This window comes from Mesoplodon bidens (genome assembly GCF_964165515.1).
Source record: "Mesoplodon bidens genome assembly, chromosome: 9".
NCBI classification, from domain to species: Eukaryota; Metazoa; Chordata; class Mammalia; order Artiodactyla; family Ziphiidae; genus Mesoplodon; species Mesoplodon bidens.
This window is the reverse complement of record NC_138166.1, coordinates 10,029,826-10,053,569: the sequence shown is the minus strand read 5'-3', so window position 1 is coordinate 10,053,569 and position 23,744 is coordinate 10,029,826. Positions and strand designations below refer to the sequence as shown.

At 36.1% G+C, this 23,744-nt stretch overlaps 1 protein-coding gene across 1 annotated transcript in view; it reads left to right on the top strand.

Annotated features, from left to right (window-relative positions):
* ORC5 (origin recognition complex subunit 5) overlaps positions 1–23,744 on the top strand; it is a 74,569-nt gene that overhangs the window by 4,708 nt on the left and 46,117 nt on the right. The window contains exons 3-8 of the mRNA XM_081244896.1: positions 3,151–3,351; positions 8,653–8,727; positions 12,228–12,339; positions 17,719–17,849; positions 20,371–20,419; positions 20,507–20,597. Of these exons, the coding sequence (XP_081101022.1) occupies positions 3,151–3,351; positions 8,653–8,727; positions 12,228–12,339; positions 17,719–17,849; positions 20,371–20,419; positions 20,507–20,597 (659 nt within the window). The remainder of the gene's footprint in view (positions 1–3,150; positions 3,352–8,652; positions 8,728–12,227; positions 12,340–17,718; positions 17,850–20,370; positions 20,420–20,506; positions 20,598–23,744) is intronic.

Genomic DNA, 23,744 nt, shown 5'->3' with positions numbered 1-23,744 from the left:
GGTTCGTACCCCGGTAAGGGAAGATCCCACATGCCGTGGAGTGGCTGGGCCCGTGAGCCATGGCCGCTGAGCCTGCGCGTCCAGAGCCCATGCTCCGCAACGGGAGAGGCCACAACAGTGAGAGGCCCAATTAGCTAAAAAAAAAAAAAACAAAAAAACAACTAAAATCTGTTTCTTCTCCATTATTGTACATATTTGAAATATGGATAGTGATAAGTCTGAATCTCCACAAGTACAAAACTAAATATGTCACCTTGACCCCGCCCTTCTTCCCATATTGCCTCTAACAGTGAATTTCACCATTCGCACAGTTGTCTAAACTTGATCCTTACTCTTTCTTTATCCTTACTCTCTCAGTAAATTGAACAGTAAACACATCCTGTTGATTCTGTATCATTAACGTCTTGACTCCATGTAGCTTGAATCGTAGCCATTGCTGCTACCTGAGTTTCATTTACCATTATTTCTTCCATGTATTTCCACAACAGTTTCCTAAGTGCGGTCTGTTCTCTACCCTGCAGCTAGTCCATGAAAATCTTAAATAAGATCTTTAGGAAAACGTTCGGGTGTTTTGCCTGATATAGAAGACCCTTCGTGAGCTGAGATCAGTTTATCTTTCTTAACGGAATGCCTAAGAATTTGAGATAGAGTCTGGGAGGCTCATGTTCTTCTTCTGGGTTCACCCCTTAGTGCTTTCGTATCTGAAAAGTAGGGCTAACAGGGACAACATTTGGCATTGCTGTGAGAATTCAGTGAGTTAATACATGAAAAGTGCTTACCACAACACTTAGGATATAGTAAGCACTCAATGAAGTTTAGCTGCTATTGTTCGTGATTATTGCCACACCCTCTTTCATATCCTAAGCCAGGGATGGGCAAACTTTCTCTTATGGGCCAGATAGTAAATATTTTAGGCTTGCGGGCCAGGTACTTTATATTACAACCACTCAACTCCTCCTTAGTGTGGAAGCAGCCATGGACAGTATCTATCTAAATGGGCATGGCTGTATATATCAAAACAGATTGCTAACCCAAAGGCTGTAGTTTGCTACCCCCGGTCCTAACTCTAGCTCAGAGTATGCGTGTTTTGTGTGGCATACTGAACTACTTACAGTTCTTGCTGTCTCTTACTTTCAACCCTTGGCACATCCTGCTTGGAATGGCTTTCTTGTACTCATTCACTCCAACTCTTCTACCCTATTATTTGGCAAATGCTTATTTGTTTTGCTATGTTTTCTTGTGTTTACACTTGGGGTAGCCTTTTTTGACCCTCTAGGCTGTGTTAGATGCCCCTCTGTTGTGCAGCCTCAGCACTCTGTGCTTAATTCTGTCGTAATATTTATCCCTTTCAGCTGTGATCAATGTTTGTGTTTCCCTGGCTTGAAACTGTTGCTTGAGATTATTCCCAGCACAGTTCTTAGCATATATCAACTTAGGGATTTTAGCCTTTGATCCTGAAGATTGCCTGTGCGTTTTAAAATACAGATGCCTGAGGTTCATACCAGGCTTCAGAACCTGTGTACAAGGTCCTGGCTCAGGCATTTGCATTTGGAACTTCCTGCATGAAGTGTCCAAAAATATCTATATTGAATAAAAGCATGAAAACTGAATATGGAAGCTTCATATTTAAGGGCTGTATTTCATTTTTTAATGTATCTTGATTTTTGCTGCTACTTAAACGTTGTAATGGTGATTATCACCACTTTTGCTATAGGTACACAGAGACATTTAGAATATGCTGCCATTAAAGGTCGTGGATAGCACACAGGTAGCAGTAAACAAGACAGTCTTAACAGAGCTATTGTGGACTCTAGTTCATAAAGGAGTGGGGGTAAAGGAGGTCAGAAGACGCTGGTGAAATTGTGCCTAAGTAACTATAATGTAGCCTTAGTTACACTGCTACTCTGAGAAAGAAAAGCCTCTTTATTGGGTGAGATTTATAGAATGTCACTAAAAATAGTTATAGGTTCCATTATTTGTGCCAGGTGCCACAAGCTGTCTTCCTCTGAGTGATCAGTACTGCGTTTGTGATTTCATTTTTTTTTTTTTTGCGGTATGTGGGCCTCTCACTGCCGCGGCCTCTCCCGCTGCGGAGCACAGGCTCCGGACGCGCAGACCCAGCGGTCATGGCTCACGGGCCCAGCCGCTCCGCGGCATGTGGGATCTTCCCGGACCGGGGCACGAACCCGCCTCCCCTGCATTGGCAGGCGGACCCCCAACCACTGCGCCACCAGGGAAGCCCTGTGATTTCATTTTGAGAACAGACTATATTTATAAATCCTTTTTTCCCTTGTTACTTCTGGAATTACCTCCGTTTTGATAGTTCTCTAAATGAAGAGCTAGTTCTAAGTCCTCATAGGGGGATTACTCTGGTTTTTAACTCTTAAAAATGTTTTTTTGGTTTAGGTGTGTCCATGATTAAAAATATTATTTTAAAATTATAAGTAAGAGATTCCCACTAAGAATTTTAACATTCACATGTTCTTGGGTTTCTTTGTAAGAATTCTTTAGCGGGAAATACAGGTTTGCTTTCAGTCCCTGTAGGAAACAAATGAAAACTCAAATAATTAAAGTGAGTTTAATGGAGGTTATGTTATATTATGTTATATGTTATATTATGTTATATTTATATAGTTTTTATAATTTTATAGTTTTTATAGTTTATATTTATATAGTTATGTTATATTTTACAAAGGTTGAAGAAACATTAAGGGAACCAATAAGGGATGGTGATGTGCTGAGAGCCTTTACCTCCCTCAGACCTGAATGGCACAGGAAGGAGCTGTAATCAGGCCCCAGCAAGAGGTGTAGCCTTTGATGAGAGGCTGCCCGACTCGAGCTGTAGCCTTTGGTAGAAGATGCAGCCACTGTCAAGCTGTGGGATGGTGGTGGGAGTCAAGGGAATGAATATTCAACTTCTTTCTCTTAACCACCTTGCTTCTGTCTCCTGGTTCTTCCCGTTGGCTGAATCCAGCAAGAGCCAGAAAATGAGTCTGGGCGATGGAGTCTGTAGTGGTCAGCCTCCTGGGGCACAGAACAGTTTGGAGAATGGTGGGGTATAGATTTAGAAGGGCAAATGGCGGATATCCAGCAGAGCCATTGTTGTGGATATGTGTTTTCTATTCACACTTTTTTGGTTTTTGTTTTCAGCTTCCACATGTCTTTGTGAATTGTGTTGAATGCTTTACCTTGAGGCTGCTTTTGGAACAAATTTTAAACAAGCTGAATCATCTTAGTTCTTCAGAGGGTGAATGTTCTACTCAAATAACCTGTGAAACATTTAATGACTTTGTTCGCTTATTTAAACAAATAACCAAAGCTGAAAGTCTCAAGGATCAGACTGTATATATTGTAAGTATCATCTCTTATTTGAAAACTGATTTATTAGATCAATTTCCATATTTTTCTTTTGAGACTTATGTACAGTGCATTGTACAAGGTGCTTATGCAATATAAAAATGTTTTAGATATATTTCTTGTTTTAATCGAGGTATAGTTTTTTAATTGAGGTATGTATAGTTGATGTACAGCATTAGATAAATTTCAGGTGTACAGCATAGTGATTCACAATTTTTAAAGGTTATACTCCATTTATAGCTATTATAAAATATTGGCTATATTCCCTGTGCTGTACAATGTATCCTTGTAGCTTATTTATTTTATATGTAGTAGTTTGTACCTCTTAATCCCCAACCCTTATGTTGCCCCTCCTTCCTTCCCTCTCCCCACTGGTGACCACTAGTTTGTTCTCTTTTCTATGAGTCTGTAGATGTAGTTCTTATCTAAAGGGAGTTTCAGTTTAGTAGAAAAGCTGTGACGTACTCACATATGACTACATGTAGAATGTGATTAGTAATAACCACGATATGAAAGGCACTGATTCAGGCACATCTGGTATGGCTTCATAAGGTGATAATTTGAGATAGATCCAAAAGACTGATTCGGGTATCATTAGGAAGAAACTGAAGAAGAGGAATTTCCTATGGAGGGAATTAGGCAAAGGCATGCAGATGGGAATGGAGGCCAGGGAATGCCAAATAGTCTGGTCTTAGTGGGTTTAAAGTATGAAGGAAGAAAAAGAAGAGTAGAAAGGTGGGTGGGGATAGATCAGGGAGTGTCTTGAAAACCATACTAACGAGCTTTATTTCATTTCTTAGGCAGTGAGGGGCAAGGACGTAGTGAAGACTAGAGCAACAAACACGCTTTAGGAAGACTGCTATGAAGGCGTGTTGAATAGGTGAATTTGGGGGGATTGAAAGACATAGGCTAGACGGTTTTGAGGCTCTTGTAACTGTTTCCATTAGAGGAAATTTGGGCCTGGACTAGAGTTGGGGCAGAAGATGCAGAAAAGAATAAATGGAAGAGACAGCAAGGGTCAAACTTGTCAATTATGTATGGGGTAGGTCTGGGAAAGATGAATTGTTTGATTTTAGGTTGGCTAAGTTTAAGTTTTAGTTGTTACATCAATGTGAAAATGACTAGCAGACAACTGAAAATATATAATGTCTTTTACGTTAGTGAGATTTTATAACACCTTAACCTTATTTTAAAAAATTATTATCTCTGGAATTGAAATTAAATTTTAATATAATACCTTCTCATAATGGCTAAGTTTATACTCACTGAAGGAACCACATCTTATGCATTCTTGCATCTCCTTAAATGTATAAAACAGTTCCTTCCACATTTTAATTTTGTTCATTTATTTATGCAGATATTTACTGAGTACTTCTTATGTGCCAGGCACTATTTTAGATACTGGAGATGGAACAGGGACAAAATAGTGTCTGCCCACTTATAGCTAATTCCTGTAATTGAGGAAGATAGGTAGTAAGCAAGTTAATATGTAGTATGTCAGATGTGGTACATTAGAGTAAGGGAGAATCCACTGGGCGGGGGAGGCTAGTTATTTCTAAGTGGGGAAGGCAGAGAAGATCTCACTGAGATGATGATAACTGAGCTGAAACCTGAAGGAAGCGAGGGGCAAGTCATGAAAATATCTGAATTTACGTGAGCGTACAGAGGAGACTGGAGCATGCCTGTGTATTCAAAGAATATGAAGGAGGCCATCTTGGCTGGAATATATTTAAGTAAGGGAGAGAGGGGTAATGTTGAGAATCAAATGAAGAGTACAGGTACATTTGATTCTTCATTTGAGAATCAAACGAAGGGTACAAGAGTACACTAGTGCAGGCTAGTGTTATGGGTTGATTTGTTTCCTCCAAAACTTCGTATGTTGAAATTCTAACCCCTACTACCTCAGAATATGACCTTATTTGTAACTGGGGTCGTTGCAGTTCTAATTAGTTAAGTTGAGGTCATACCAGAGTAGATTGGGCCCCTCGTCCAATATGACTGATGTCCTGATAAAAAGAAGAAATTTAGAGACAGACACGCACATAGAGAAGGTGCCACATGAAGATTGGAGTTTTGCTGCCACAAGGCAGGGGATTACCAGGAGCTAGGAGAGGGACCTGATACAGATCTTCTCTAGAACCTTCATGGGAAGCATGGCCCTGCCAATAACTTGATCTTGGACTTTTAGCTTCCAGAACTGTGAGATAATAAATTTCTGTTGGTTAAGCCACCCTGTTTGTGGTACTTTATTATGGTAGCCCTAGGAAACTAATACACTTAGTTGTGAAGCATTTGTATTAATCTAGGCAAACAACATGTTGGCTTAGACCAGGGTAGTAGCAATGGATGTGGTAAGATATGGACTGGATATATTTTGAAGGTAGGGTTGACAGAATCTTCTGATAGAGTGAGTGTGGAGGAGGAGAGAAAGAAAGAAGTCAAACATGACTCAAAAAAAAAAAAAGTTTTTGTGCACTTGAAGGGATAAGGTTGTCATTATCCGAGTGGAGAAAACTGTAGCAGGTGGGTCTTGCTGGGGGAGAAGGAGTGATGAGGAATTTGGTTTGGGGCATGTTAAGTCCAAGTAGAGATGTTGAGTTGGCACTTGGATGATTGAGTCTGAGGTCAAGAGAGGTCCAACATGGAGATACCATTTTGGACTTCTGAGCATACAGTAGTAGTACTTAAAGCTGTGAGACAGGATTAGGTCACCGAGAGAGTGAGTGAGTTAGAAAAGAGGTGAGGCCAGTGACCCAGTATTCTTGTGCTGCAGTGTTTAAGGGATGAAGAAATGAGGAGACAAGAAATCAGTGATGTCCTGATGTCCTCTACAAAGAAAACTTGGAGAGTGCATAGTCCTGGAAGTCTCTCTAAGCTGCCCCTTTCCTGGTCCTTTGGCTAGAGAAAGTAAGGTTTTTTGTTGGGGCTCTTTTGGTCTGTGCTGCTTGGCCTTCCTGTGTTGCCGGCTTCTTCAGCTCCACTAATGGGATATGTGAGGCAAAAAGACAACTTAGACAATAGACAATTCACCCTCTGAAGTGAGTTGTCATTCTTCTGGTCCTGAGGTCTCTAGCTGGTCTGCCTCCTTTCCACCTTTCAGAGCCCCATTTGTTTTATTTGTAATACTCAAGATTCTTAGTTTTACTTAGGAAGAAGAGGAAAGAGTACATCTACTCCATCTTAGAAGTAAAAGTCCAATTTTTTTTTTTTCTTAAGAGCAAGTACGTAGTGAAGAATATCTGCTAGTATAGTTTGACACTGTTACCTTGATTTATGCTAAGGCGACTAGTTTAACCCACCATTGCTTTTGCACCATTAGTGCAAATGTCACCATGATGAAAAAGGCATATACATTTTTAGTATTATTATGAAAATAGTTTTGACCTCACCAACTTCCTGAAAGAGTATCAGAAACAGCACCCCCCCCTCCCCCCCGCCCTCACCTCACAGGGGGCCACAGACTACACTTCAAAAACCAGTGATGTAGGACATAAATTGATCTTTCACTGGGTAGTGTGGGCAACAAGATCCCTGGTGGAGAGAGGGATTTAAGGACATGAGTCTACCATATCGGAAGGAGGTCATTGATGTGGAGTTTGAAATATCCAACAATACAGGAGTTACATTAGAGATGTGACACTCAGAAAGTATAAAGTTTAAAGACAGGAATGACCCCAGAGTGTTGCATGACTCCAACAAGTAGAGTTTCAAAGTTGTGTCTTCAGGGAAGAGGGAGAATCAATATTCTGCAAAGAGCCAGGAGGAGTAAGTAGGACCCAACTCACTTTCCAGGCCCAGTGGATCAAAGTAGGCATTCAATGAGTCGTTTGTTAGATGACGAAACATTAGGGTGGAACAGTGTCCAGGTGTTTAGCATAGAACGTTATTGAGAGTAAATCGTAGAATGTTCAGCTAGCTAATAACTGAATGGGTAAGTTTCAGCACTTAGGAAATAGTGCAGAAAGATGTCTGAGAATGGTTTCTGGTCAGTAAACAAGCTTACAAATCAAGAGTCTATTAGAATACCTTCAGGTAATTTATGTTTTAAATGTTTGAATCTGAATTAAAATTTTAACTTCTTTGAATATTAGTTATTTGATAATTGCTTTTTTTAAACATCTTTATTAGGGTATAATCGCTTTACAATGGTGTGTTGGTTTCTGCTGTGTAACAAAGTGAATCAGCAAAAATATGGAACGCTTCACGAATTTGCGTGTCACCCTTGCACAGGGGCCATGCTAATCTTCTCTGTATCGTTCCAGTTTTAGCATATGTGCTGCCGAAGCGGGCACTGATAATTGCTTTTGAAGAAGGATCATTTATTAAAATACCATAAAACCATTAATTACAGTGGGTTAATTGTACCCAGTCAGAAGAATGAACTATTAACTTATTGCTTCAGCTTTGTGTTTTGCATTAAAATGGGCATACAAATGGGCCAGTTTATTTGAATTAATCTGTGTCCTGTATTAGAGTTTTTAAATGGAAATTGATGGGAAAATTGCAATTGAGAATACATAGTGGAGAAACTAATTTGTATCTTTTTAGTGGTAAATAATTTTAGCTTTTTTTTGTCTAAATGAATTAGGAATGAAATAAGTTGATTACTCTCATACATTGTTTCAAGCTGTCTATTAATCAATAAAACAGATAAACAATTTGGACTATTCAGGGAAATAATATATTCCCTGCATTTTAATTTTATTCCTGATTTAAATGATTATAATTTGCAACATAATCCCAGTAGCATTATCATAACACTGAACAAAAATTTAATCTTTCTTAACATGATCGGTTTTCTAGTTGAACAGGGTTTAGTATTGAGTTACAAAGTTCAAGCAAGAAAAGTTTTACATGATGAAATACAGAATTTTCTTCTCTCAGGTCAGAAAGCTTTGTAATTATTGGTATGTGGTAGACATTTATCTTTTACTAAATGTAATTAAAAATGCACATAGTTTTATTTCTTGTATACCTATAAGAAAAGGTCCTTAGAGCATCTTAATTCATTATCTTTTTGATGGTCTATCTTTAAAACAAACTTTTTTTACTATAACTATGACCCATTCTCTAAAATCTTGGTTGAAATGTGTTGTTAGTAGTTCATTTTTTAACTTATTTGACCAATTTGAAATGTCTTCCACAAATGTAAATACTGTTTAAAAAATTAATTCATAAGTTCCATGTTTTTTAACATGGGAAGCTCAGATCTTGAATTGTGCATTATATTATGTAAATGTCTTGCTAAACGGCTTTTTAAATCAATTTGGACACTGCTTTTTTTTTTTTCATAAGGTTCTTGATAAAGCAGAGTATCTAAGAGATATGGAAGCATATCTTTTACCTGGATTTCTTAGGTTACAAGAATTGGTAAGTGATGAATGAATCCTTTTCCCCTATGGCCTAATCAGTAGAACTGTGTTGTCACATTTTTTCATTTTGCCAATTTGATAGGTGAGAAATAATCTCTTAATATAAAGTTGATATGCATTTCGCTATTACGTGTGAAGTTGAGGATTTTTTCAAAGTTAAAACAGTTTGTGATTTGATAAGACTTATTCTTCAACTATTTTAGCTTTTATTTTTGATTGTGAAGTGGCTAACACTGCTTTCTATTAAAAGATTTTAGGTGTTTGCTAGAGTAAATGGTGGGGATGGGCTAGACTTTGAACTCTCTGTAAGAATTTTAAAATTTTCATTTCAGTAATCTAAAAAAAGAATGATAGGTCTGTTCTGGATCATCTGATGTTCTGTCTCATGGCCACTCAGTTTTTGGAACGAGCTTTGTGTTTCAACTTAAAATTGTGTTGGCACTGAAATTGTCATGGCCTAATGAGAACAGAACAGGGAGAGACTTACTATGTATATGTCAGGTGAAAGCCAAATAGTAATATGATGGCAACAACAGGCAGTAGTTTGTAGTGGTTTGAATAAAGGAAACTGATGAGAGAATTCAGTTTTTACCATAGGAATGCTAAACTCAAAAGGACTGTGGCTGTTTCCTGTTAGTACCATATTCATGAAGTGAGCAAAGATTTAGTTTAGGCAAAACAGTAATGTTCATCATATTCAAATAATGTCAATTTAAATTTTACTGGTTTTATAGTTTTATATTTAACTTATAAATAAAAATATTTGGTTTTATAACTTTGTAAGTACCTTGAGCATAAATAGTTTATACTTACTTAGTTTTATGTCTGTATTATTTAAGTATTAAGGAACATTATAATAAAAATTAAGTGAATATTTGGGGAGACAGTGTCTAGAGCATTACCACCTTTGAAAAGTTAAGTATATTACTCAAATTTGAGAAACTGCTAGAAGTTGTCAACTGATTGCCACTGAAATCATTGTGTGCCTAAGGCCGACTCCTAAAATCCTCTTTTAGTAGTAGTCTTGAGGGGAAGATGTGGAGAGGACAAGAGAAGAGTAAGTGTAGCTGTTGGTGACTTATCCTGGAAGTTTCCTCATGCAGTCTAGCCTTTCCCAGATTGATTAACTCTTGGCATTTTACTACTGACACCAGGGACCCATCCTCATTGAGTAAAGGTCTCCTTCTCTCTTTTTTTATTTATTTTTTGTTGTGTTTGTGGTTTGTTTGCATAAATCCATCCACTATTTCCCATTGTTTTGCTCAAGGACTCCCTCTCTGGTAGCCAGAGTGCATTCTTGCTGTCCTCTCGCCCTTCCAGTAAAACTTACCCCACTATTTTTATCTTGTCACAGTACTTAGACCTTTGATCATGCATCCTGTCACAGTACTTAGGCCTTTCACATTTTTTAGTTTTAATTATGGAAGTTATTTGAAGAAAATGAAAAATTCATAGTAAGCTCAACTCCATCAGAAAAGAAAATTGTTGTTTTGATGTTTCTGAAAGCATGCTTGATTTTTAAATGCGTATTTCATTTAAGAGAAATATAGCAAAAGCATTTCACATTTTTTTATATTAAATACTTATCAGACTAAAATGAAGTTTAAATTATGGTAGATATCACTGGACACTGAAAGTACTTTCAGATGAACAGATGAGAACATTACCCAACTTAAAATCCTTTTATTTATTTATTTTGTAATATATATATTTTAATTTATTATTAATATACTTTTTTTTGTATTTTTGGCTGTGTTGGGTCTTTGTGGCTGCGTGTGGGCTTTCTCTAGTTGTGGCGAGCGGGGGCTACTCTTCATTGCGGTGTGCGTGCTTCTCACCGCGGTGGCTTCTCTTGTTGCGGAACATGGGCTCTAGGTATGCGGGCTTCAGTAGTTGCAGCACGTGGGCTCAGTAGTTGTGGTGTGTGGGCTCAGTAGTTATGGCTCGCAGGCTCTAGAGTGCAGGCTCAGTAGTTGTGGCGCACAGGCTTAGTTGCTCAGCGGCATGTGGGATCTTCATGGACCAGGGATCGAACCCGTGTCCTCTGCAGGTGGATTCTTAACCACTGAGCCACCCAGGGAAGTCCTTAAAATCCTTTTAGATTGATAAATGCCTCTTTTTTTTTTTAACCTCTCAGTATTTTTTTTTAACAGACTTTATAAAATTCTTTTGGGTAATCATATTTTAAAGCAAAAACAACTCAATGCTTTGTAATCAAGATTGTGTTTAGAGCATGCTTTTTTATCCCTATGGAAATGAATTGAAGGATTCTTAAAAATTAATAAGACAAAAAGAGCATTTGAAAGTAAAAATCTTTTCCTTTCTTTCATAAAGATGCTGCATTTTCTGTGGAGTTATTAATTTATTGAACTCAGCTATCTTTGTTAGCCAGAAGTATATTTCTCTAAATAATGATAATTGGAATATAAGGTTACACATAAGTTAGAAATCAATAAATAGTAAATAACCATCAAAGTATAGTGTAATTTATGTATGAGATTGGGTCATAAGAATAGTTATAGAACAAAACAAATATGTCTTGTTTTGTCAACTTGGGAGACGTTCAAAAGAACATGGGGGCTTCCCTGGTGGTGCAGTGGTTGAGAGTCCGCCTGCCGATGCGGGGGACATGGGTTCGTGCCCCGGTCTGGGAGGATCCCGCATGCCGCGGAGCGGCTGGTCCCGGGAGCCATGGCCGCTGGGCCTGCGGGTCCGGAGCCTGTGCTCCGCAACGGGAGAGGCCCCGGCAGTGAGAGGCCCACGTACCACAAAAAAAAAAAAAAAAAAAAGAACATGGGAAGCATTAAAATTTGTGTTGAGAATGACAGGTGTCTATAGATAAATTCTAGCATTAGAATTAGCATTTGTGGCCACTCTGTAGATGGGTAACATACACATTGAGCTTGTTCTCTTAATGTTATTTTTGGAATAGTGGTTATAATTTCTACATATATTTCAAAAGTCTGTTTACTTAACATTGGTATTTTGGGTACTCACACTTGTTTGTGTTTTTAATGTATACTCAACATCTTCTTGAATATACATTAAAATATGCAACTGATATTTTCTTTTCTCTGGGTACTATAGCCATTTTAATAATGAGAGATGTTAAGTTTTGTCTTTTTTAGTTTATTGATGTAAAGCGTGTGATTTCTTTGAAAATTCCCATAAAAAGTTCTTGTCTTAATCATTCAAGCAGATGTGTTTCTTAATTTCTATAAAATTAGTCGTTGTGTGACTGTCCTAGCATTCATGGGTAACTGAATTGTCGATTAACCTAAAAGTTCTATGGAAATTCTAAGTAATTATGTTTGAAAATTTGCATACAAGGATGAGCTCCTTGATTGGGTTTTCTAAATATGGCTTATTAGTATGCAAATAATTTGTTATATGTTGGAACTTTGCTGGATTTCTTTTGAAAGAAAAATTCAAATGGAATTACTGTTCTGATTAAGATTTTTTAATGCAACGTTATTTTTATTTATCTCTCTTTTACAGACTGACAGAAATGTGACTGTTATCTTTCTCAGCGAGATTGTTTGGGAAAAGTTTCGTCCAAATACTGGATGCTTTGAGCCATTTGTCTTGTATTTCCCTGATTATAGCATAGGTAAATTTGAAAACATTGTTTTGATAAATGATATTCAGTAAAATAGTTTTTGTTGTTTGAAAGATTAAGCTAGCATTTTCAAATGGGAATACTTTGACGTTTTAATCTATTATGGTTTGCTGCCAATCTCAAATAAAATGTTATATTTCTGCACTTATAGAGGTTGTTCTTATATAATTACTAACTTTTTTTTGAAAGAGCAGTTCTCACATATTTGTAAATGAAGGTGTATTTTCACATTTTTTTAGTCACTACAGTAAGGTGTATATATAAGTGGGATTATTACATCCATACAAGTGAGATGTTTAGTTTGGCAAAGCACATTAAAATTGTACCGAAATCTTTATATACCATGTACTTGAGTTAAGTACTATGTGGAATGTATCTTTTGATTTTATAAATCTCATTTTTCATTACTGTAACTCTTACAGTAGCAACTGTCCTAGCCCTTGTGTTTCTTATTCCTTTTTGGTTTGTGTTTAATCTTAAGTTTCATAGATCCTAATAATTTTTATCTTTGGAAGAATACAATAGCTTTTTTTTTGCTGATTAGCTTTGTAGATTAATACTGTGCTGTTACTGTGCAAATATACTTCAGATTCAAAGATTATAACTGAAGCATAAGCTGGTTAGAGGCTATGAAAAAATAACATTCCTTGACCTTGGCCTCGAAACACTATCCCTGTGAACTGATCAGCTACAAATATTCATTATTAAGATCAACACATTTTTGCCTGTTTTCACAAGAACAGCGATCAGGTAACACCTCCTGCCTTTGATAATTAACTGAGATAACAAAAAGGAAACCAAAATAGATGAAGGGAACCCTTAATTTTTTAATAGCTCCTCTTCTATGAAAAATCACAAGGAGAAGAGAAAAGGGTAGGAAGAAAATGAATAAATCAAAGAATTTCATAAAAAGAATTTCTTTCTACTTATGTCATGACCATTAGATGTTAAAGATTTCCATGACCCATTTTAGTGAAAAATTATTAAAAATGGTGGTTTTCTAGTGAAGTTGAAATTAAAGTATGCTATAATGAATTGTAGAATTTGATTAAATTTTATAAAAAATAAGGATACAAAGCTGCAGAGATGGAGAGAATTTGAGGACATAATTAAATAATTAAAGTGACCTTGCTAATTTTAGAAAGTGTAAGCTAATAGATTTAAAAAAAATAAATTTATTTATTTATTTTTGGTTATGTTTGCTTTGTTGCTGGGCGCGGGCTTTCTCTAGTTGCGGCAAGTGGGGGCTACTCTTCGTTGCAGTGCGCGGGCTTCAGTAGTTGTGGCATGCAGGCTTAGTAGTTGTGCCTCGCGGCTCTAGAGCGCAGGCTCAGTAGTTGTGGTGCATGGGCTTCATTGCTCCGCAGCATGTGGGATCTTCCCCGACCAGGGCTTGAACCCATGTCCCCTGCATTGGCAGGTGGATTCTTAACCACTGAGCCACCAGGGAAGCCCTAATCTAATAGATTTTTGAAAAGAGTATAATGTGGAGCCAAGTTCATCTGATTATTAAATTTTAGAGCCTTTAACATATTAGGTTTTTTTTAATAATTCAAAAGCATCATAATCATACAAAAAACGTTCAAAAAGGAAGCATTAATTGATAAGCCAAATTATAGCCAGAATAAGTAAGCATGGAACCAGAGCAAAAGGATAATCTTAGTGTCTAAGTCATCCAACCATAACTTGGTACATATGTCATCTGTAGAAATATGGTATCTGATGTTCAGGACACTCTTTCCTCTTAGCAGTATCACTAGGGCCCTGATTTGGATTTCTTGTTTTCTCTCTCCCACACACAGACTGCTCATCTTTTGGTAATGCTTTGTTTTTTTTGATTTATTTTTTTTCTTCAGGTGGATTATAGTGCAGTTGATCAGGTTTTTGGTTTAGTTATTGAATCAATCAGAATAAGTTAAGTTATTCTCTAGTTAACAATCTGAAAATCTCAATGACTTATAATTTCCCACCTCACAACCTTTGTGCTATTTTTGTCCTACATTTAACATATACATTTATTATAAACCTTATAATATATTACTATTTGGACTTTACAGACATAAAAAGGCAAGGTGGAAAATATCTTTTATTGTTTATCCTGCTGGAGATTTGTTGAGCTTTTTGGATATGTGAGTGTATAGTTGTTTAATTTTGGAAAAGTTTCAGCCATTATTTCTAAAAATATTTTATCTGTGTCCTGTCGTTCCCTCCCACTCTGCTCCCCACACCTTTTTCTGGGACCACGTTACATGAATGTTAGACCTCGTGATATTGTCCTGCTCAATCTCTTATGTATTTATTTAAATTTTACATCGTTTTTTGTCCTCAGTGTTTTATTTGGGATAGCTTTTGTTTCTGTGTCTTCAAGTTCAGTGACCTTTTTATCTACAAGTGTCTAATTTGCAGTTAATCCAACCCAGTGGAATTTTCATTACCGATCTCATTATGCTTTTGTTTTCCGTTATATTCTTGAGCATATGAGCATGTGTATATTCGTTGTTTTAATGTTCTTGTCTGCTAATTCCACTACCTCTTTCCTTGTGGGGATGTTTCTATTGACTAATTTTTCTCTATTATGGGTATCCATTATGCTTTCACATGTGTTTAGTAATTTTTGATTGAATGACAGATACTAACTTTTTTGTTGCATGCTGGACTTCTTTTCTGGTTAAGCATTTAAATCACTTGAAGATATATGTGACCCTTTTGAGGTTATTTTTAAGCTCTTTTGGAGAGAGGGTCTAGAGTAGCCTTTTCCAGGGCTAATTTTAGCTCTACTTATAAGATACAGTCCTTTTGGGTTCTCTGCTGAATGCCGCCATGTATTTAGTATAGTTTCTCCATTCTTACTGGTGGCAAAATGAACAGTTTTATAGCCCTGTCTGAACTCTGGAAATTGTTTGACTTAACAGCTCTCCAGTAATTGTTTTTTCCCCAGAAGCTGTTCTTGCTTGTCCTTTTGAGGTTTTACTCTAGGCATATAAGTACTGGTATTCAGCTAAGAATCAAGGGCAACATGTAGGCAGATTTCTGGGGCTCTTTCTCTGCATAGCTTCCTTTTCTCATGTTTTCTACCCTGCACATTCTAGCTACCTTAGCTCTCTCTTCTCTCATCTCTGTCTTATCAACTCACTGAGATTAATGGGCTCCTTTTTAGAACCACAGTTCTAAAATTACCTCAGTTAGAAAGCCTGGCTGATGGTAAAACTCACCTCATTTCACTTTTCTCGTGTATCACAGTCCTTTGTTGCCTGTTGTTTGATGTCTGAAAATAATTGTTTTCTATATTTTGTCCAGTTTTTAGTTATTTATAGGAGAGTATTTCTGGACCCTCTTACTCCCTCATGACTGGCAGCAGAAGTCCCTCTCCATGTTAGAAATGGTTGTTCTTGGTGTTTTAGACCATATTTTGATAGTGAAAGTTTAATACAGCAGGGGACCCATCAAGTGCTTTCTGCTTCCCTTTATTTATTACCTGCTAGTACACTGCTTTCAGCTTTCTGTTAGAGATGGGATTTTTAGTAAGTTTGACTGTTAGAGCTGGTATGGCTTCCTTAATGTTGAGTTGTACTCTGAGAATTTGTCTGTAGCCTGTATAACTAAGCAGCTGTTCTACTTCTGTTGCAACCCAGTGAGAGTTCTAATTCTTAGAAGACTTCAGTCAGAACTGAAATGGGCCAGTGGTCATATATAATCAACTCTCTTCTGAGGTACTCAGTGTCACCTGTAAGGGATATCCAGAAGAGAGTCAGGAGAAGCTTAGGAGTGCAGTCTAAGCTGGAGACTTAACTGTTTTCCAGGTTTCCTCATCCATGCATTTAGAGACCACCTTTTTGCCTATGTATGTTTGTCTGTCTGACCGTTGATCCCTTTCTTCCTTTCCTCCCTCCCTTCTTTCTTTCATCTATCCAGTTACTTGTCAGCTTTTATTGGATTGGCCAGAAAGTTCTTTCGGGGTTTTCTGGCTTTTTCCGTAACATGTTATGGAAAAACCCAAACAAACTCTGTGGCCAACACAGTATATAAATATCTTTATCTCCAAGTTTTAAGGCACCTTTAGAAATTTTTAGTGTATCAAATATTTGTTTTAAAAGGCTTAGTAACATAAATTTAAAACTGCTATTACATGTAAAAATACATAGACTCCAAAGTCAAGTTTTGGACTTTATGTATTTTTTTTCAGTGGTTGTGATATTAAAATACAGATCTAGTAACAGCCTCTATCCGAAATTCCTTCAGGATAACATTCTAGGCATGAGAGTAGGCTTTGAAATGTTTTTTGGGCCTTTGTTTATTTGTTTTTTTTGTTTTTGGCCAACTGCCCTGTTTAAAAGATCCCATTAATATAGCTATTTCTAAATTTCTGTATATTAGTATCTGTTGATAGGCCATATATATTGTTATGTACCTATATCTAACTGACTGTGAGGAATAAGACAGTAGTTAAAATCAAAGGCTGATGGTAAATGGGAACATATCCATGGTAAAAATACTCACTTAAAGGGATTCTTAGACAAAAGGAAATTGACACGATCAGAACATCCCATGAGAATTTTCACTTGTAAGTATTGTGAAAGTCTTGAATCCTATGGAACTAGGCTTAAAGTACTAGTCATGTTCAAAGAGCTCTTAACTGAGAAGTCTAAAAGAGACCATTGCATCAAGAAGTCAGAGGGAATTGCAGTAAGGAATGAATGAATGACTGATTTATGTGCTATGACTGGGAAATTTTGAACAATAGGTGGTTTCTTTTTAGTTTTAACTGTGCTTCTACAATATGATATTTCTAGCAGGATAAAATATAAGTTAAGGACTCTAAACGTGTGATACTGTATAAGGAGTTTAAGGTAGAAGAGAAATAAAGATACCAAAGTTGTAGGAAGAAAACACATTTTATAAAAAAGGGAATGACATAGTAAAGATGAAGATTTTCATTAAAAAATCATGAGTTATTTTCATTTTACAAAAAATGAGCATTTTCCAGTTTGGTGGTAGTTTATGTAGTACCGCTTATTTTTATCTAGTTGATTTACTTAACTGTTAGCAAAATAAGTGGAATCCATATTATTTTTTTGCCCTTGATATTGATGTTGCCTGTTATAAGGTTCTTGTGATTTTCTTTAGGTGTCACTGCTTCGTATTTGTCTTAAGTAAAATTTAGTAATTTTTTTTAGAATGTTAGGTTCATAATTCTTTTACCTCAGTTTCAAAACTTGTATTACTTTTGCATTCTAATCTTGTAACTGTTTCATTGTTCCTAATAATTATTGAGCCTGTGTATTTATTGTTTAAACCTTTGTTATAAAATGCTAGAAGATATAACTAGGGTGATGGGTCAGTCATTTCTGCTCATTTGTGTCCTGTGAACAGGTAACCTTCAAAAGATTCTATCCCATGATCATCCTCCAGAGTATTCGGCTGATTTCTATGCTGCCTACATTAACATTCTTCTTGGAGTTTTCTACACCGTCTGTCGAGATTTGAAGGAGCTCCGGCATCTGGTCCGTGCTCATTTTGTTTAAAAAAAAAAAGTACATCTTTTAATATTTTTCCATAAAGAAAGGGTGTGAGATAGGCTAGAAGCTGAAAATTTGTTCTGGAAATTTGGATATGGCCTTTGGGAGCAAATACACCCTAAGAATGTAGAAGTCTGTGGGTTAGTACAAACTTTGACCTGATCAGAAACCTTTCAGTCATTTTTAGTTGTTTCTTTTCATACATCCTTAGGAGTGTTTTTTTAATTTCCTCCTTTCTCTTTTCTCTAATTGCAGAAAATGTTTAACTTTATTAAAATTAAAATGAAGATTAACAGAAAGGTGGTGTGAAAACTTAATAAGCAATTTTATATCTTTTTGTTAATTTTTTGTAACAGATTTTTTCAGGTTTATGTATGTATTGATAGTGGTCTGGAATCTAGATGAATTTGAATATGGTCAGAAGCTTTATATAGGTGTTTCATTAGCCACTGACCTTGAGTTAGTAATCTTTATATAAAGGAATACTTTGGATATTTATATAAAAGATTACTTTAAAAAGTTTTTAAAAACATTAGAATAGCTGTTTTTACTTCATAGGCAGTTCGGAAAATAATTGTATTTACTTCAATTTTCATATTTAATTTAATTTTTACCTTTCTACTTTAGTTGTGGGGATCTGAAAAGGAGGAGGCAAGAATATCTGGTTTCACTTTTAGAACCTTTTATTAATACTTAAGGTCTTATCTCCATGTAATAGAAAATGGTAATATATCTAAGGCTAGAAAACAGTTGCTTTCTTTTTTTTTATTTTTCTTTTTTATTATTAGTTTCTGCTTTATAACAAAGTGAATCAGCCATACATATACATCTGTTCCCCCATCCCTTCCCTCTTGCGTCTCCCTCCCTCCCACCCTCCCTATCCCACCCCTCCAGGCGGTCACAAAGCACCGAGCTGATCTCCCTGTGCTATGCAGCTGCTTCCCACTATCTATCTACCTTACAAAACAGTTGCTTTCAAAGGAACAGATTCTATATCTCTTGGTACATTTTCTTTGCTTTGCTCTTTTCTTTGCTCTGAAAAGTATTAGAGGGATTCAGTGTGTATTTGAGATAGAATATAGGAGAAAATGACCATTTAAAATTGTGTTCACATTTAGTATGTTTTTGGAACTTTTAAACTTCAGGCCTCTTCTGATTTAGTTGTACGTTTCAAGCATCTTCTGAGTAGGGAAAAAACAGAAGACAAGCTGTTCTAGTTCAAGCTCCTCACTAACATCTCTCTGGAAGTTGAATGTCTGAGACTCCTGGTGCCCAGGGGAAATGACAACAGGGGGGCTTACAGAGAGGAGCGAGGGTCAGTGCACGGCCTCAGTGTGAGATGGAGTCAGGAGCAAATACTCATCCATTGTCCTTCCTGGGAAATAACTTGTAGCTTCTACTCCTTAGCACTGATGTCCTTGAAACCTGTGGGAATCTGTGCTGGCAGCCATTTCAAAGTAGATTATAAAGTACAAGAAGGAGGAATTATTTAGAGAAACTATTAGTAGGAAAAGAAAATGTGAAATTTAATCATGGTTTTTATAAAGTCCTTTGGATTTCACTGAGGAATGATTTTATTTAGGGATGAGGTTACAGCTTTTTATGTTATTGTTACATCATTCATAAACTTGAGGCTTGAAGTATGGTTTAAGTCTTTACTACTACTAGTAATACTAATAAATATAAGAAATGATCTTTAAGCATTGGAGAAAAAATAGTATAGTGCTATATTTTTCTGAGTATGTAGAACATAGGATAATAAATATATGTTGTCCTTTTTCCTTCAAATGGATACTATTATTTGTTTTAAAGTTTGTAAGTGGCATATTTCTTAAGAGTTTAATAAATCATCTGCAGAATATTCTTTTTAGGCATCTTTTCTATGTATGTGCTTTTTTAAAAATATAAATTTATGTTTTTATTTTTGGCTGCATTGGGTCTTCGTTGCTGCACGCAGGCTTTCTCTAGTTGTGGCGAGCAGGGGCTACTCTTTGTTGCGGTGCACAGGCTTCTCATTGCGGTGGCTTCTCTTGTTGCAGAGCACAGGCTCTAGGTGCGCGGGCTCAGTAGTGGCTCGTGGGCTCTAGAGTGCAGGCTCAGTAGTTGTGGCACACAGGCTTAGTTGCTCCGTGGCATGTGGGATCTTCCCGGACCAGGGCTCGAAGCTGTGTCCCCTGCACTAGCAGACAGATTCTTAACCACTGCGCCACCAGGGAAGCCCCGATGTATGTGCTTTTAAATTTGCTTTGGGAATTGTTACATTTCTTTATATCTAGAGGCTGATACATTAGGCAGGATTTAGCCAGTTAAGGAATATTTTACATATTGTTTTACTGTTGTTATTGATAATTGTGGTTTTATTGTTGTAGTAATAAACTATAATAACATTTTACTTGAGCAATTATATTGAAATAAAATTGCCTGAATTCTAATAAAATTTTTACTTGAAAAATAATATTTAACTGTGGTAGATAAGTGCTTTTTTCTCTTTTTTTCTTGTTTATAGGCAGTACTTAATTTTCCTAAATATTGTGAACCTGTTGTTAAAGGAGAAGGTAACTATAATTTTTCCATAATAATATTTCTTTTGAAAAAAGTTTCTGTAATATCTAAATTATTGAAATTTTCTCTCTTTGGAGTAGCAAGTGAACGTGATACTCGCAAACTCTGGAGAAATATTGAACCTCATTTGAAAAAAGCCATGCAGACTGTTTATCTCAGGGAGATATCAAGGTAATTTTCTATTTAGTATATGTATTTTTTCTATATTTGGGATATTCACTAAAGTGTACATGTTTTCCATTACCTTCTTCACATTGGGAAAAAACTCTTGTGATTTGAATCATTTCTTATTATTTTGGGAAGGACAAACAATTTTTAGCCAGTATGTTACACAAGTCATATTACTAATAATTGCTAACCTTTTTAAATCTGAAAAGCTACAGGAAAATCAGTTTCAGCTTTGTTTTTTATATTTATGTTAGATATTTGAATGGTATAATAAAAAATTGATCATTAAAGAAATGTGTGAGTCAAGTCATAAATCTACATTTGTCTGTTATTAGACTTTCATAGTAATGAAGCTGCTTAGGAGACATGGTTGCACAGACATAGAGTAGTGATAAGAGCATAGTTTTGATTTCCAGCTTAGCTGTTTTCTGCCTTATGAGGTCTTAGCAATTCACCTAAAACCTCTAGACCTTGGATCCCTCTTCTAACAATCCTTAGAAGATTTCAATAATATATGTGAAGATGACGTGTGAATAATAAAGTGCCTTATAGGTGTTAGGTTTAGCCTACATTACAAAGCAACATAGAAATTTAAAAACGGCAACGCTTTTGTCTTTTTTCACTTTCTAATCAATTTTGTTATCATTTTTCTTTCACGAATACCTTATTCTATAACTACTTTACTTTGTGCTTGATTTAATTAGCTGATTATAAGAATATAATAGTTTCTAAATAAGTAGAAACATTACAAAGATACAATTATTCCTCTTTTTAATAATTGATGAGAATTTTTGGAAGTCACAGAATAGAAAAGCTTGTGATCTGATCTTTTAAAGATAGAAAAATTTGGATGCTTGTTAAAGTGACTCTTACCTAGTAATACAAGGACTTCTAGTTTCCCATAGGATAGTGTTGGCCACCTAAATCAAGTTCCCTCCACAAGGTCAGTAAGGAAGGCAAATAAAATCACTTATAACCCTTGCCTGCAATATGACTAGGAGTCTACAGAGCTGACTGTAAACTTCAGTTTATATGTAAATAGTGAAATAAATAACTGAAGCCAGCAAAGCCAACTCTGGGGCTTACGCTGAAGTGAAAAGTTAAGCAAAGACTATAAGGAAAAGAGGAGAGGACAGTGGGGACAGGGGATGGGGTCGACTTGAAGTGATGAAATACAAACGAATCACCTCCAGAAAGAGAGTCCTACCCTGAGTGGGATAATCCTGAGAACAAGTGAGACCTGAAGGATTAGAGCACCGGCTACTGAAGAATCAGAAGGAAGTGTTTCAAGAGTATGTAGACAAGAAGTAACAAGGCAGGTTTGGGAAAGTGCTGTTTTTGAGGGGAGATGGAGAGGTGATTCGGAAGGACATGGCATCTTCTGGAGGCTTGGTGGTGAAGAATGAAGCAAGGGGTGGAAATTAAGGCAAAAATATGTCACTTACAAAGGAAAGTGAATCTGTAACAAAGCAAGACAACAAGTGAGCAACATTTTCAAGAAACTTAAGGAGAGAGGATGTGTAAGCCAAGGAATTTTATATCTGGGCAACCTGTCATTCAGGTATCGTGGCTATAGAAAAACAGTTTTAAACATGTGAGAACTCAGGGAACAGTGTACTCATAAACACTTCCTGAAGAGTCTGCTAGTGACAGTGTTGGTGCAATGGAGATGACTGGGGAAACTTTAGCAAAAGGAATGATGAGCACCACATTTTGATTAATTTTAGCTCAAAACGAAAAGATGGAAATGAGGGTAGAAGAACACTATGTATATGTTACATACTTTGACGGGATGGGAATAACACAGTTACAAAGTTAAAAAATGGGAGAAGAAGAGAAAGAGAAAGGGCAAAGTAGAATAAACTCATTGTTTGCTGTATAGGTAAAAGAGGGCATCAGAATAATTCAGAACCTAAAACTATTAAAAAAAAAAAGTACTCAAAGAAGTCTCACACCCCATTATTCCTTTCATTCCTTTCCTAACCACATATATAATTTCTGATTTGTACTCATCTTCTTTTACAAGTATGCATATATAACATCTTTATATATGCAATTAATATATAATCTTTAGTATGTTTCTTTCACAAAAAGGTATAGAACACAGAAATATGCATTGCTAATTTGACTTCCTGCCTTACCGAGGCATTCTGGAAACGTTTTTCTTTAATGGGGTACACCCATTTATCCTTATTGATAGGAAATATATATGTTTTACTAACTGTTGTATTAATTTTCAGAATTTCCTATGTGGTTATTTTCTTTGTCTTTTTGAAAAAAATTTTGGTATTTAGGGCAGTTTGCATTTTTGTTCCTTTATAATGATAGCATATATAATGCCCTTAGTTACCTTTTTGTCACACTGTGACATAAAGGACCAGTGAGACTCTCCAATAGTGTAGTAGAGAAATGGCATTCTAAGCCTGGTGATATCTCCTGGTCCATTTGAAGTTTCTTCACAGTAAATGACTCAGCTGTTTTCCCTGCTACCCCCAACCTCCATTCACCTGTGTATAATAAAATTTTTACTAAATTAAAGAATAATAATCATCACATATTTCATATTTTCTAATTGAGATTAAATAATTGGGATAAGCAGAATAAAGAAAAGGAGAATAAAGCTATAGAAGGTTAGATGCTCACTCAACAAACTGTTATTGGGAATATATGTTGGTTTTATAGCTTTTATAAGCAATTCGGACAAATTATGAAAAAGTCTCCAACCTTGTTCCCTGGTAGTGGAACTAAGAGCTGAATCCTTGTAGCATGCCTGCAGAGTTTGTGTTATTGACTGGCTGAGTGTCCTTGGGCAACTTAACCTGTGGGCCTCAGTTTTCTGATGTAATGATACTTACTTTAAGAAATTGTTATGGAGTTTAGAAATGGTGTATAACAATTGTATTTAATATGATAACTGGAATATTGGGAGTTTTATTGTATGGTAGGTGATGTTATTTATTTGTTGGTGCTTTTTGATAGCTTTATAATTATGATCAGAGGAAAAGAAATTTTTAAAAATTTAACATCTGGGCATTGATATATAAGTATATTGTTCTAATATACACTAAATGATTTTGTAGAGGGACCAACATGTGTATGTTATTTGTCTTATTTATAAGGAAATTAAATGTATTTTGTCAAGTAAAAAAG